Below are 15,899 nucleotides of genomic sequence, written 5' to 3'. Positions count from 1 at the left end.
ATCCTTAATTTGTTCCTGAAGGTCCGACTCAGTGTACTCTAACCAAAGTGTACGCTAACCAAATCCTTTTTTCCCATAGGAAATCATATAAATCCAATTAGTCACTTCCAGAAACGCAAAAATGTTAACACAAAACACGTTTTTATAGTTTTCCAATTACAGTTATGCACATAAATGACTAATTAAAAGGATAAATGAATGTTTAAGGGTACTTTTACCTTGATTGAAGACATGGTGACGTGTCGACAAAGACACAGTGTGGCAGCGAGATCAACACGGAAACCACCTTCGTGTTTTTCTAGAATGCGTGTTTATCAAAATGCTGGATCTTGCAAATTTCTTCGGCCCCATTTTGGGTTATTTTGCAGTCGTGATCAACAAGAAAATCAAAGACCTTGGGCGTAACTGTGTTTGTTAGCAAAGAACTACAAAGTCAGCCGCCGATGATACCATAGATGGAGCTGACTTGCGCTTCCTGTTTCTACATAGTAGTAAGCTGCTAACATTGACGTTTTGTCATCAAAATGCATTAATAACACAGTTACAGTAAACACAATGTATGCAAACCGAGGCATTTTGGATGTTAACCAAACAACGTGAACCAAGGTTCCACTGTATTTGGAATTAAAGGTTATCAACCTGCAACTTTCAACCAATTACATACTATTTATATTGTTTTGATATCTCATTTGAAGGCGTGTGAAGGGAACTACAGTCGGCCCTTGCTACATCGTGATTCGAACATGGCTCCCTCAACTCTATCGCAGTTTGTCAAAAATTAATTCATATATTATTGCTATTTTGTGGTTATGGCCTATTATTAGTCAGGAAATAAAGAAATACAAGTTATGTGTAGTATTCTGGTCACTAGGCACCAGTGATGTTACATCGATGAGACATGACGTTATATTACATTACCTTCACACTGCATGGAGTCAGCCATGGCATGTCCGACATGAGTGAAAAAAACTTGTCCTCCTATTATGTGTGGAAGTGGTACATTTTTGGCTTCTGACTTTGTCCTTCTTCCCCACTCCGTTTGAAACACTTTCTTAAGTTTAGAAGAAGTAAATTGGAGAGGCTAACTAGTTAGCTTGGTAGCTTGCTATGCTAGCGGTGGCCGTCTATTATGTCCCTGCAGTGATCCCGTAGCATGAACAATGTGGTGTAAACAAAGAATAGCACAGGAGTGTAAAGGTGACTATAGGGGTGTTATTTCTTGTCTATAAGGCTCTAATAAACGTAAAAAACATATTTTGAAAGTCGTAAACAGGTTTTCTATGCTCTAACTGCAAAAAATATTCTGTTTATTAATATTGAAGCCAGAAATTCACTTATCACGATCGGGTCTGGAACCAATTAACCGCAATAAAGCCAACGATGAAGCCAACAATACTACAACACGTCTACATAAACGGACCTGTTTCTCTCAGTGGTCCGAGACTTGGTGAGTCGGTCGACATCGACGGGTTGTCAACATAAGTATAGTATCGAAAATGGATGAGTCCACGTGATCTGCGCTCCATGTGCCGCTCCTTTTGTTCGGGGGGGAGGGTTAAAAAAAAAAAAAAGGTCACACAGTCTTGTAAATAACTGGGCTACGAATCCGAGACAAATATTTTGTGATTGGCTGCTGCTTTGACATCAAAATGTAAACGTTATCTGTCTTTTTGTTTTTCCAGCCCTGCACGGCCCTTTCGATTCCCCAAAAGGTAAGGCCTGCCAAAAAACTGTCTCCTGTTCATATTCTGGATTGCCAAGCGCTCTCTCCCCCCCCATTATTCCTGTCATCCATCCATCACTGCTGTCATTCCTCAGTAGTGAGTCACAAGTTATCTTGTGGGAGTGTTATCTTGTGTTTGTCTGTACCTGGCCTTTGTACACCAGCAACTCCAATCTCATCATTTCTCACTTACACATTCTAACTCAATAGATGCGTTTTTTTCATTTAGTTTATGGACAGTGCGCACTTGATATGAATCATGTACTACAATGGATGGGTGCACCAGATTCAGCATTCAGCTAATTCCCATCTATAGTCAAAGTCAGCCCGGTTGTTGCTGTAATGGACCGTTTGAAAAGGATCGCAGTTCTTTACCTCATTTTGAGCATCCGCCTCCTTTGCAGCTATTCTGAGCTGATCGCTGATTGGCCAGTGGTGGTGCTCGGTGTTTGCACAGTGCTAATTGTCGTGTGTGCCCTGGTGGGTATCCTGGTTCCTGACCTTCCTGATTTCTCTGACCCTCTGTTGGTGAGTACAGATTGTGAGACCGACCTCACTCGAGGGTTAATGCATGTCTGTAACACAATATTTACATGTAAAAGATAACATTTTTAAAAAGGAAAATTGTGTTTGTTTTTTTAAATTATTTTTTTAATTAATTAAAAAAATTATTAAATTAAATTAATTTTTAAGTTATTTTTTTTAATTAATAAATGATAAATAAAATTATGTATTTATTTTTTATTTATTTAATCCACAAATAGTGTTATAAGTGAGGCACCCTGGTGCGTTATAACGTGTTAATGAGGTAAGGTGAACAACAAATCTATTTGTGACGATTGAGATTTATTTGGACGGTAATTAATTTTACCTTATTTTATTGACCACTATTTCAGATTATCTAGATTTATTTGTGCCTGTTAATGAAATTATTTAATAATAATAATAATTAATAATTTTATTTGCACCAAATCTATTTGTGACCCAGGTTTATTTGTGAAGGTAAATTAAATAATTATATTTTTGCAGTCCAGATTTATTTGTGACGGTAAATAAAATAAGGTAAAATTATGCACTTTAATTTATTTACCAAATAAAAAAATTATATTTTTGCGGCCCAGATTTATTTGTGGTGGTAAATAAAATAAGGTAAAATTAATTAACATATTTAATTTATTTATTTATAATAAGACAAATAATTTGACCTTATTCTACCGCTTATTTAGTGCCACAAATAAATCTGGACCACCACACGTAGATTTGGTGTTTTATTTACCGCCACAGATATTTACTGCCACACATAAATCAGGAAGTATCGTCAAATTTTTCTATAAATACCAACTTTTGCGGTGAATGATGCGTCCGCCCGTCACCCCTGCTGACGCAACTTTTGTTGTGCGCACCAACCTTTATAAATGAGGGCCCTGTTCTGGCAGAGAATAAGAAGGCGGAGCAGGAGGGATCAGTGTGGCAAACTCAGCGACTTTGACGTGAACATCATCATAATATCTCCTTCTATGTTGCCAAAATGGATAGTTGGCCTAAAATAACCAGGATACTAGTAAATGGACATATTTATCCAAGTCTATACAACCTGTGTCTCATGCCTGTTACATAACAGTAAGTTGCTGCCAAACATCCAACTTGTTTTTGTCTGTCTTTTTGGGTTTTGTTGTTTCCCTCCAAAGGGTTTCGAGCCTCGAGGAACTGCCATCGGCCAGAGGTTGGTCACGTGGAACAACATGGTGAAGAACACGGGCTACAAAGCCACGCTGGCCAACTATCCCTTCAAATACGCTGACGAGCAGGCGAAAAAGTAAGTTCACACAGCAGCCTCACCGAATATGCTCTGACGTCTTTGTCAAATGTTGTCTAAGCAGGTTTTCAATATGTGCAGGGTCATATGGGTTAATTTACATGCCAAAATCTGTAGAATTGTTATTATTATAGTTGTCCCATTGGCAGTAAATATAGCCTCTTTTTGTGTTGTAACCGACCCACCTTTTAGCCTCAAACTGGTTGCATTTTCTGATTCTGGATTGGTTGATATAGCAACAATCATTTTTCCACTTCTTCATGAAGCAATAATTGTAAAGACTTGTTTTTCTTTCTAGTCACCAAGAGCCCAAGTGGCCAGAAGACCACTTTGACCGGGAGAAACGGCATGCAGAGTGGGACTTCAGTAAGGAGTTTTTCTGCGATGTGCCTGGTAAGAATTTCATTGATGGACTCAAAAACTAGTGAATTTCTGCAATGTAGGATTCATTATTTATAAATTGAGTATTTTCATTGTTTTTCTGAATACAATTTTTAGCATTATTAGAGCCCTGTAGACGTGAAATAACACCCCTATAGTCCCCTTTACACTCCTGTTATTCTTTGTTTACAATACATTGCTCAACTGTAATGCGCAAGCTGCGGGATCACTGCAGGGACGCAAGAGACGGCGGCTTCTTTAAACATAGCATGCTTCCGAGCTAACTAGTTAGCCTCAAATTTGCTTGAGTAAATGTGTAAATGTGCCAGCGATGGTTATTTCCAGTTATGCTGACAACCGCTTTTGTCAACTTAAACGGGCTCCACTGTATTAGAACGTTAACTGTGTTAACACATAAGGCCTGAGATGTCCGTGTCAGGCCTCTTGTCAGCCAGATTATTTATTCGGCTTTGTTTTATTTTGCCTAATCTTTAATCATCTGTTTTATTCATACTTTTGCTTCATGCAGGTGCCAGCTACTCAAGGCTGGTGTTCTCTTCAGCTGAGGGGAAGAACCTGTGGAGTATTCAGGCCATCAAATCCATGTGCAATCTGGACAACACTAGGGTACGTTTATGAGACACACAGAGTCACACTTAGATTGTCGTCATTTTAAGGTTTTCTTGTTTTGTCTGAGGGGTTTCTATTTAAGCCTATTACTGGTAGTTCTATTTTTAACTACTAGTAATTAGTGAGTGCCTTGCAGGGATGACACATTTACATACTGTTCAAGAGAGTCTTAATTATTGGGTGAGTCTGACTGAAAGATAATTGCACCGAACCAGACTAAGAGGATCCACACGTGCACCGCAGGTCCTCCCATAGGGGTTGACACGGAAGTGGGTTACATCAGAGATGCTCATAGAAGCCTACTGCAGTGTCATCTGCATTGGAATTCATATATACTGTATGTGTAATAGCAATAGCAATGTGGTGGGGATTACGGACCTCCCTCTACTCCCTCTGGTGGGCGTGGTTGTTCACTGCACCTCTTGTCACCTCAAGTACACCAGAAAAACGTTGGTTTAATCCTGCTAGCTAACAAAAGGACAAACAAGCCAACCACTGAAACATGCATCCATTCATTTCCTAATGCGCTTGTCCTCCAATTAAATGTTTGCCCAGATGAAATGCATTATGGGAAAACTTTAAAATGTTGGGTTTTTTTTTTTTCACTTTAAACTCACACTGGTACATGTTTGCATATTTCTGAGGTGCACCTTTTGAGTGTTAAGTTGACACCATGAGTCAGACTGTTATACTGTTTTATATACTGACCTCCTGCAGTTTCCAGCGGGTTCACAGGCTTGTTGCGAGTGTGAGCTGCCATTTTATGACGTGGATATTTTCGGCTTATACACCAGAATTTATTTGTTCCTGTCCACAGGTGCGCTCTCACCGTGACTACTGGAGCCTCTGTCAGCGCACCAACGACGCTTCATGTTGCCCCAGTTGGACACTGGGTAACTACATCGCTGTCCTAGCAAATAGGTCGTCCTGCCAGGTGATCACCGAGCGCGACGTATCGCACACGCTCAAGATCTTACGCTCGTGTGCCAAGTACTACCACAACGGCACACTGGGACCAGATTGCTGGGACATGTCCCTGAAACGCAAGGACCAGCTCAAGTGTGGCAACGTACCTCGGAAGTGCACCAAGTACAACGCTGTTTACCAAATACTGCACTTCTTGGTTGATAAGGACTTCCTCAGTGCGAAGAGCCTGGAATATCCTCCGCCTGTGCTCAAGCACAGCATGCTCTTCTCGCCCACTGAGAAAGGGGAATCGATGATGAACATTTACTTGGATAATTTTGAGAACTGGAACTCGTCAGACGGCATCACCACAGTCTCTGGGATCGAGTTCGGCATCAAGCATGACCTTTTTCAGGACTACCTCCTAACGGACACGGTGTACCCTGCGATCGCCATTGTGATAGTCCTGCTGGTCATGTGTGTGTACACACGCTCAGTTTTCATCACTCTCATGACGATAATAGCCATCATTAGCTCCCTCATCGTGTCCTACTTCCTCTACCGCATGGTTTTCGACTTTGAGTTTTTCCCCTTCATGAACCTCACGGCTCTTATCATCCTGGTGGGGATCGGTGCCGACGACGCTTTCGTGCTTTGCGACGTATGGAATTACGCCAAGTTAGATAAGCCCCACGCGGAGCTGGCAGAGACGGTCAGCGTGACTTTGCAGCACGCCGCCTTGTCGATGTTCGTCACCAGCTTTACCACCGCCGCTGCTTTTTACGCCAACTACGTCAGCAACATCACTGCCATACGCTGTTTTGGCGTCTACGCAGGTACGGCCATCTTGGTCAACTATATCCTCATGGTGACGTGGCTCCCAGCTGTGGTGGTGCTACACGAGCGCTACCTACCAAACGTGTTGCCCTGCTCCAAGCCTACACACCAGCAAACTGGGTACTGCATCCAGATGTTTGTGTCAGGTCTTTGTCAGAAAGTGAACAAATGCCTATTTAGTGTCTCGGAAGCCTCCAGAATCTTCTTTGAGAAAGTTCTCCCCTGCATTGTCATCAAGCTGCGCTACCTCTGGCTCTTTTGGTTCCTCGCTCTCACTGTGGGCGGGGCCTATGTGGTTTGCGTCAACCCAAAGATGAAGCTGCCGTCGCTGGAACTGGCCGAGTTTCAAGTGTTCCGTTCTTCGCACCCTTTCGAGCGCTACGACGCAGAGTACAAGAAGCTTTTCATGTTTGAGAGGGTGCACCATGGAGAGGACCTCCACATGCCGATCACCATCATCTGGGGCGTCACGGCTGTGGACAATGGGGACCCACTGAATCCCAAAAACAAGGGGAAGTTGATGCTAGACAGCAGCTTCAACATCGCCAGTCCCGCATCTCAGCTGTGGATCCTCAGCTTCTGCCAGAAGCTTCGGAACCAGAGTTTTGTCTTTCAGTCGGACGAGCAGGACTTCACCAGCTGCTTCATTGAGACGTTCAAGCAGGTCAGTTCTGCCCGGACACCTATGTGCCAGTTTATTATGTCAACCAACTCATCAAAATCCTGGACCACCGTGCTGATATTATCACAAAGTGCCCGCTTAAGTCAACATACACGGTCGACCTATTTTGTGGACACAAAATTTGAGAGCCAAAGGGGTCCTTTTTATGAAAAAATTGATCAGTTTATGTGTCGTAATATTGTTAACGTCATCATTATTGCAAGCAATAGAAAGCAGTGGCTCTTTTTGGTTATGTCGTCAACCGCTTATGTCAACTTGAGTCAGCCAATCCAGGGGATGTCAGCCTCAACGGGTTCCACTGTATGTTCACCTGAGTAGAACCACAACTGGTTAGACTATAAACTATGCTTCCTTTCATGAGGGGTATAATCTGTACGACAACTCAGACCCCGCTTAGATTGGTGCCGTTTATGTTGAGAACACATCTGCGTCGACCAGCTCGTCAAGTCCCAGTCTACCGTGGTGTTCTTAATACTAAAAAGTGGCCGCTTAAGTTGACGTCGACGTACATGGTCGACCGATTTTATCGCCACAAAAAGTGAGAGCCAGAGGAGTCATGTCTATGAAAAATCGGTCCGTTTATGTCGACATATGGTGTAGTATTGTGAACTTTGTCATCGCTCGCGTATTTTTGCCAAAGCAGATTTGTGGTTTTGTCGATAGAAAGCAATGGCAATTTTCAGTTATGTCGACAACTGCTTATGATGACGTCAGTCAGCCAGTCTAAGGGATGTCGACTTAAACAGGTCCCACTGGATGTACACCTGAATACAACCGCAGCTGCTTGTACTACAAACCATGCTTCCTTTCATGAGGAGTGGAATCTGTATGAGAACTCAGAACCTGTTTAAGTCGGTCCCTTTTACGTCGACAACACGTCTTTGTCAACCAACTCATTGTTTCTCTGGAAAATGGGTCCGTTTATGTTGAGGTACTGTAATATTGTTAGCGTCATCATTTTTGTGCGCACATCTTTGCACACGCAGATTTGTGGTTTTGTCAAAATCAGTAGAAAGCTGTGGATTTTTTCGGTTATGTCGACAGCCGCTTATGTCTTAAGTCTTTATGTTGACTTAAACGGGTTCCACAGCTGGATTCACCTGCAGCAACTAAGAGAAGGAACCTATTTATTTATTTTTTAGATTAGATTTGCCTATATACAAAAGCTTTATTGTTTATATGACAAAATGACTGTTAGATAAGAGCATAAAATATATGAAAACACAAGAATGTAAAAATATTGTAGTCATTAAGTGTGTATTTGATGATTAGTTGCTATCAAATGAAGTACATTTGTGAACTTTTCCAACAGTGGATGGAAAATCAAGACTGCGAGGAGGCGTCTGTCTACCCCTGCTGCAGTCAGTCCATCTTCCCCTACAAGCAGGACGTCTTTGAGCTGTGCATCAAAAGGGCCATCATGGAGCTGGACCGCAGTACGAGCTACCACCTGGACAGCAACACCCCCGGGCCTCGATTTGATATCAATGACACCATCAAGGCCATTGTTTTGAAGTTTCGGAGCACCTTTCCCTTCACGCTGGCCTATGAGAAGATGCACCAGTTCTATTATGAGGTCAGTGCTGGTAATTTGGAAAACACGTATCACGATATTTTTGGGATGTATCGTGATACGACGATATAATTAAATTCAGCGGAGTCTTGTATAAAACGCCACAAACTTTAACCCTTATAATTAAATACACTTGTTCGAGACTGTAAAGCACATTTATTGATTTATTGGTAACAAACTGCAAAGTCCACCAAACTGTTTTGAGTCTGTTGACTCAGTCTGACGCTTCATGACACATTCTTCACAGTCAACTCTGTGTTTGCGCTTGAGATGGTACAGTAGAACAAATTTGTCGTGTTCCCACCTTTCGCCATCACCGTTGCTTTGCAATCTTTGCACATTATGGTCTCTTGCTCCACATCTGCTCATTTTACACTTATTTTTACCAGCATAGAGTGCGTGCTTTATGGGTCAGCGAATAAAATGTCCGTTAATTAAGTACAGAATCCTTATATTTATTGATGCAATACATCAATGGGCAGTTTAGCCCAGTAATTCAAAAAATGGATGTAGTCTGGCTAACTTCTTTAATGGGATGTCAACCTCTGCACACATTGCTATAAAATCTTCAACATACTGTAATGCCCGTACTTGTGATTAAGGAAGATGGAGTCACCAATGAAATTCCAACTGTATATGTAAAATATACACAAGTACTCTTGTTTTGTTTACACAGCAATCTTATTTTGAAGATCGGAAGTGTGTTCTCTGTTGTTGAGAATGTCTGTAAGGTGAGCTGGGTGCAAGAAAAACGTATTTCTCGTCATCGGCCATTGTAAAACGCTTCTGTACATCTGACGTGTACATTATAGTTGAAAGATAGTGTTGCTCTGTGCAGCTTGGACTCTCATATATTAAAAAAAAAAAAATAGAGACAGGATAAAACAAGATCGCAATCTGCTGTCAGGAGTAGGCTGATTGTATTTTTTCTGCAGGAGGAACAAAACTGAAAAATGATGCAAAAGTATGTGTGATGGAGCATGTCATACAATATATAAAACGCAATTTTATACTTTTCATACAAAATGTAGTTGTGGAAAAATCATTTAAAAGATATACAGTAATCTCGCCACTTTGCACTTTGACTTTCGCGTCTTCACTCTATCACGTTTTTTTCAAGAAATAATTAATAAATCATCGTTTTGTGGTTGAATACAGCCTATTATTCATTGCCTATATGCATATTATTCAATGCATATTCAAGCAGATTTTACCTATTTTGGGTCAAAATTTCAAGTGTAAAACTGGCTAAAATGAACTAAAATACAAATACACCATTCAGAAGAAGCATTCAAAGACATTGTGATGATATGTAGTGCTCTACACTGGTCACTAGGTGTCAGTATCACCGGACCAACAGGCTTTTATTGCAGGTTTGCAGCTAAGACTCAACTCGAACTCGAACTCCGTCACTTCCTGTCCGCCCTCACACTCAGCTCTCTTTGCGCAGGAACACAGTTACAGCGACACACACAAGTCTTATTTATGCCTCATATGTCTTATTTTCTCTTTTCTATTACATCCTATTATGTTGGGTAATACGAGCGTAAAGGTGTGGCATCTCCCGGTCAGGGATGAGATCCTACCCCAAGTGGAGGAGTCTTGTTCACGAGTGAGAGAAGGATGGAACGCGACATCGACAGGCGAATTGGTGCGGCGTCTGCAGTGATGTGGAATCTGCATGGGTCCGTTGTGGTGAAGAGGGAGCTGAGCTTTTTTGTACGCAACTGTGATCCTCCGTAATGTAACTTAAGCATAACCGCAACAAATACTGTATTAAACCATGACCTTGATCCGCTAAATAAGACCTTAGCTCGTTCGATGTTAGATGCGTACTAATCTCTGCAGTTGCGTAATCAAACCGTCCAAGCTTCTATTAAGTAAGTCAAATATTTCAAATTTTATATTGAAATATTTCAAATACTTTTGTTTCAGGTGGACGCTTGGATCACAGAGGAGCTGAGCCACGCTCCAGCCGGCCTCAGTCACGGCTGGTTTGTCAGCAACCTGGACTTCTTCGACCTTCAGGACAGTCTGTCTGATGGCACTCTAATTGCCATGGCACTTTCGGTGGCTGTGGCCTTCAGCGTCATGCTCCTAACCACCTGGAACGTCATCATCAGTCTATACGCCATCCTGTCCATTGCCGGCACCATTTTTGTCACCGTGGGCTCCCTGGTGCTTCTTGGCTGGGAGCTTAACGTCTTGGAATCTGTCACCATTTCCGTGGCAGTGGGGCTGTCCGTGGACTTCGCCGTCCATTACGGCGTGGCTTACAGGCTCGCTCCGGAGCCAGACCGCGAAGGGAAGGTCATTTTCTCCCTCAGCCGGATGGGCTCTGCCATCGCTATGGCCGCCCTTACCACCTTCGTTGCCGGGGCCATGATGATGCCCTCAACTGTTCTAGCCTACACCCAGCTGGGCACTTTCATGATGCTGATCATGTGCATTAGCTGGGCTTTCGCCACCTTCTTCTTCCAGTGCATGTGCCGTTGCCTGGGACCACAGGGTACCTGTGGCCAGATCCCTCTGCCCAAAAAGCTGCAGTGTCAGGCTTTTTCTGAGGGCACAAACACGGGTCCTTCATCCCAAGGGAAGAGCCCCGGCCTGGGGAAATATCAGTTGGATGGCAGGGACGGCGACGCAGAGCATTACGAGTTGGAGCCGCTGGCGTCGGGTGATAAAACCGAAGACAACACTCGAGAGGATCCTGAGGTTTGTGCTCAGCTTTGCAATGGAATACCTCCGCACGCTCAGAATAACAGGAATACAAAGACAGAAAACAGTCTTGTCGCCTCAAGGTGCCAGTACACACAAAACACAAAATGTTCATGTGGGGAACCCCCTCCACAGTGGACGCTCCAAGACTCGCACCCCGTGCCAGTTGCAGGAAAGCATCCAAACAAACTGTTAGCAAAATTCCCGGGTCCGGTCTGCGCACGCATGGATTGCTGCATGCACTACGTTCCCTATCCACACTTGCACAGCTGCAGCTCGAGAAGAGGACTATACCCCAGACAAGCGCCTGCACTCTGCTGCCACCTCAAGAAGTACTGTGTTCACATTGCAAACACGCAGACCGCTCCAGAACATAGACCCTTAGCCTCCAACCAGCACACAGCCCAATCTCCTGGCTCTATGAATGGCTCGGAGCCTAAAACACAAGAGCCCGATCAGAACCTAGAAGTGCCAAGCACCCCAAGACAGACTCTGTACTTGCATCATCAAGGACTAAAACCCAAAGACCCTGGTCACTGTAACCATACATCCACCATTACCCCCCAAACCCCAGCAAAAGTGGCTATACGGTGCCAAACCCCTGGCGATTGTGAGGGTGACGCCGCCACTCGGGAGGAAAGTGCCAAAAAGTACAAGCAGAACTCGAAACGGGGGAAGAAACTGTACTGTTTTAACCGGGCCTTGAAGGTCAAGTGCAACTCAGCTTCGGAGTTCAACGTGCCAAAAAGTGAAACGACTTTGCCTCCCGTTGCAATAAACAACAGTCGCTCTTCTGAAAGCTTATGCTAAGGATAATACACACAGAAAATCCACAGTAATGGTGCCACATACACTTTCACTGACCCTTGCACACTTTTGCTAACATGGTGTTCAATATACCGTGGGGCCCGCTTATGTCGATAACCCGTCTGTCGCCCAAATCATCAAATCCTGGTCCATCGTGTTTTTATTGCTAAAAAGTGCCCAATTAAGTCTACAAAATTTGAAAAAATGTATCCATTTATGTCGACATGCGTTGTCGTATTAACTTCATCAATATCACCACATTAAAACAGTTTCAAGTTTGGTTACTGTATGTCGACAACTGCTTATATCTACGTTAGACAGCTGGTCTGAGGGCCGTCGACATAAACGGGTTCCACTGTGCACTTTTGTTAACACGGTGTTCAATGTTTTGCAGATATTTGCACAGGCAGAAAACCATTGTACAGCTTCTTTGCTATGAAATGATCAATAAATGATTGAATGCAATAACCAGTCATCTATTACAGATATGTACCGTGCTGAAAATAAATATTTGATCCCCTGCTGCCGCCTTCCCAAGGAAGGTAGGTTTATTGTAACAGAAAGAGAATGTAAAAGAAAACCCATTCAATTAGGGTTTATAAAGGACTTTGTATTTGATTGAGGGAAATACGTGTTTGATCCCCGACCAACCAGCAAGCATTCTGACCCCCACAGACCAGTTATGTACCCATGAATCACACACACACGTAAATCCTGTTCCTTTTCAGAAAGTACTCCTAATCTCAACGCATATTGTGGATCAAAGACATCTTTCGCAGAACTGCATCCTCTCCACCAACATGCTGTCGAAAGGGACAAGATCGCAGAGCCGCACAAGACTGGAACTCCAAGAAACACCCAAGTTCAAAGTCCCATTTTGCTTTGGGATCAAATACTTATTTCAGCCGATCAAATCGAAATTCATTTATAACCTTGATTTACTCGCGATTAAAACGCTCTGGCCGTCTTAGTCAGTTTATCAGCAGAGGCCGCAGACCATAAAATGCATCCAGGCTGGATTCTGTAATTGTAATATACACACACAAAGAGTATACGGTAATTGCCTCGTAAATGCCGGCGCCGCCTTTGCCACGTGTCTGGCCTCAAGTCATTGGGAGTGTGGCTTCAGTTTACTTATATGTTCATTTGCACGCCATCAGATTTTATATCACAGCAGCTCACTCAATAAAGGAGCATGTCCAAATGTGATTGTAAAATAATTCAGAGTGTATAGAGCCGTGAAGTTACAGTATATGTGGGCTAATATACTGTATACAGTCGTGGAAAAAATTATTAGACCACCCTTGTTTGTTCAGTTTCTTGTTCATTTTAATGCCTGGTACAACTAAAGGTACCTTTGTTTGGACAAATATAACAACGACAACAAAAATAGCTCATGAGAGTTACATTTTTTGGCAGTACAAAGCTATAGTTATTCATGTAAGAACTTGGTTATTATCAAGAAAACCATAGAAATTGCTAGGTATAAGCTTATATGTTATGCGCTATATTTATTATATTTGTCCAAACAAAGGTACCTTTAGTTGTACCAGGCATTAAAATGGATCAATAAACTGAAGAAACAAGGGTGTTTAATCATTTTTTCCTTGACTATATATAAAGGCAAATATATATATGAGAGAGAGTTCTCGTTTAATTGTATTTTAGAATGTCAACATTTGCATTATAAAATAAGGGAAATTCTGCTCTTCCACAAGAATTTCCACCACGTCACCCCACCCCTCGTGTTTTACACTTTTATGACCGGCCATGACGCCATATTATTTGATGTGTTTACACAGTGGATTTATATTTGACAGCAGGGAAGAATTTACCTGTGATCATTTTTGTCCTGCTTTACTGTAGTTAATCAAATTGTCACAGTGTGACCTTCCTTAATGAACTGTCATTTTTTATGTTTAATGTTAAGGCCTTTACGATATTTTCTTAAGAAAATGGGTACTTCTACTTGTACTCGACTGGTTTCCAATCAATTAGCATCGTCGCTACTCGTTGCTTTTCGGTTTGTTTCGGTAGCCAATGGCTGCGAGAGGTGCTATGATGCCGCGCAGCTATCCAAAGAAGTTGTATGATTGGTTGGTTGTTTGAGGCGCCAATATAAACAGGAAGTTCTAGGCAGTGTTGCTAACTTGACAATTTGCTCGACATTCCAACCCCACTTGACGATATACTTTGTCAAAAGTGACTAGCGACAAATGTAGCGACTTTTTCAGGCGTCTTTGGGGAGTTTTGGGGTATGTGGGGACTCAAAAGCGAAAGCACGTATTGTTATTATGTTCTCAATGAGCAACAGCTGGTGCTGTTGACAGTTCCACCCCGCCCAAAGGCAGTCGCAAGCCGGCAGTGTACAGTGCTCACTCCCTGGATAAAAGAGGAGGGTGTGTTTATATTTTATTTTTAGTCTACTGCAACTCTTTATCTGTAAAAGGAAGTGGATCAGCTGGCAATTCTTCGGGTAAATGTAAGTAATTGATAAACCAATTGCTATTACATATATTCACCAGAAGAGTGTGCTACTCACGAACCACACTGAGCCATAGAATAAACACATCATTAAAGTTCGCTGTTCAATTGTGCTAATTTTACGTATTTGTGAACAATTTAACAATATATAAATACAACAGTATAAGACAATGTAACAATAGAAACAAATGAATACGATTACTTTATCCCATTTTATTACATATAATTGTCACCCCAACTTTTGGGTACACTAGAGTATTTCCTTTGCTTTAAATTGTAATAATTATTTTTTATGTCACTTAAATAGAAAGTAGAAAGTCTGCAGGGAGAAAAAGAGAGATGCAGCTATGAATCCAGCAGAGGGTGCTGGCTCTCATTTTCCATTTCCAGCAGGAAGATGCTTTGACAAGACGTGATGTTGCATAACTGCATGTTTTGTAAGTACAATACTGTATTTTGTATGCCTCTAATTGTTTCTTAATGTGTAAAAGTTATTTTTAAATGTGTTTAATAACAGATAAATATTATAGGGTTTATAGTGTCAAAAATAGGCATTTTTATGGATGCATCTATTCTTCCCAGTGGGACTTGGGGCGTAAGCCCTGTGAATAGCTGGTTTGTGCTTCACTGTAAAATGCATCAGCTCTTTCCTCACATTCCCGACCCACCTTTCCGAACATGTGCCCAAACTACACCAAACAAGCTGCATTCGACACATGAAACCTCCCACATCGTTTGCATTCAAGAGCTGATCTTGGCAGCTCCCCCATGACTGCTTTTCTTCTCTACTTAGGAGCTGCACTGAAGATGAGCCCTGTAATTATATTGACTTAAACACAGGTTAAATATTAGCTGTGGCCATTGGGGGCGGTGGGGGGCGGTGGGGGGGGGGGTCTTCTCAGAAGCATGCTGTATATTCCACCAAGCTGGAAATAACTGTGAAGGGGTCACAGAGACGCAGAGCGTGTTGACATGGTCAACATTTGCCTGCACCTTTCAAATTAGATCTTGGCGGAGGCGACACTGACGGAGATGAAACAGGATGTTCTTTGCTGCTGTTTGTTTGCCATTATGCTTTAATATCGTCGAAACATCCTATTTTCTCAAGTAAAATAAGTGATAGTTTTGCCTTTAGCATGTAGGGTAAGTCAGCGAGTTTTAAAAAGAAAAGTTGTATTACTTTTCTCAAGCTGCTGCCCACACGTTTACCCCTGGACATATCTAAAAAACACTCATAATATACATACATTATACTCAAAAAAGGTGTAATTTAATTAATAATGAATTACTAATACATTAAATATTCAATTATTGAAAAAATATTAAAATAAAACAAAATAAA

General features: G+C 42.1%; 2 protein-coding genes across 8 annotated transcripts in view; both read left to right on the top strand.

Annotated features, from left to right (window-relative positions):
- The window catches only part of disp1 (dispatched homolog 1 (Drosophila)), a 61,999-nt gene extending 48,783 nt beyond the window's left edge, over nt 1–13,216 (top strand). For all 3 annotated transcript variants that reach the window (XM_054762231.1, XM_054762233.1, XM_054762232.1), the window contains 8 exons: nt 1,683–1,712; nt 2,128–2,251; nt 3,412–3,539; nt 3,838–3,932; nt 4,450–4,547; nt 5,368–6,957; nt 8,288–8,551; nt 10,484–13,216. In XM_054762231.1, coding sequence (XP_054618206.1) covers nt 1,683–1,712; nt 2,128–2,251; nt 3,412–3,539; nt 3,838–3,932; nt 4,450–4,547; nt 5,368–6,957; nt 8,288–8,551; nt 10,484–12,076 — 3,922 coding nt within the window. In that variant the 3' untranslated portion in view covers nt 12,077–13,216. The remainder of the gene's footprint in view (nt 1–1,682; nt 1,713–2,127; nt 2,252–3,411; nt 3,540–3,837; nt 3,933–4,449; nt 4,548–5,367; nt 6,958–8,287; nt 8,552–10,483) is intronic.
- Nucleotides 13,217–14,050: 834 nt separating this feature from the next.
- LOC129172032 (alpha-1,6-mannosyl-glycoprotein 2-beta-N-acetylglucosaminyltransferase-like) overlaps nt 14,051–15,899 on the top strand; it is a 54,170-nt gene continuing 52,321 nt past the window's right edge. For all 5 annotated transcript variants that reach the window (XR_008566895.1, XR_008566896.1, XR_008566893.1 and 2 more), the window contains exons 1-2: nt 14,051–14,555; nt 14,865–14,994. The gene's annotated coding sequence lies outside the window, so the exon portion shown is untranslated. The remainder of the gene's footprint in view (nt 14,556–14,864; nt 14,995–15,899) is intronic.

This window comes from Dunckerocampus dactyliophorus, chromosome 19 (genome assembly GCF_027744805.1).
Source record: "Dunckerocampus dactyliophorus isolate RoL2022-P2 chromosome 19, RoL_Ddac_1.1, whole genome shotgun sequence".
Lineage (NCBI taxonomy): Eukaryota > Metazoa > Chordata > Actinopteri > Syngnathiformes > Syngnathidae > Dunckerocampus > Dunckerocampus dactyliophorus.
The sequence above is the reverse complement of the archived record's forward strand: the minus strand, read 5'-3'. Positions and strand labels throughout refer to the sequence as shown.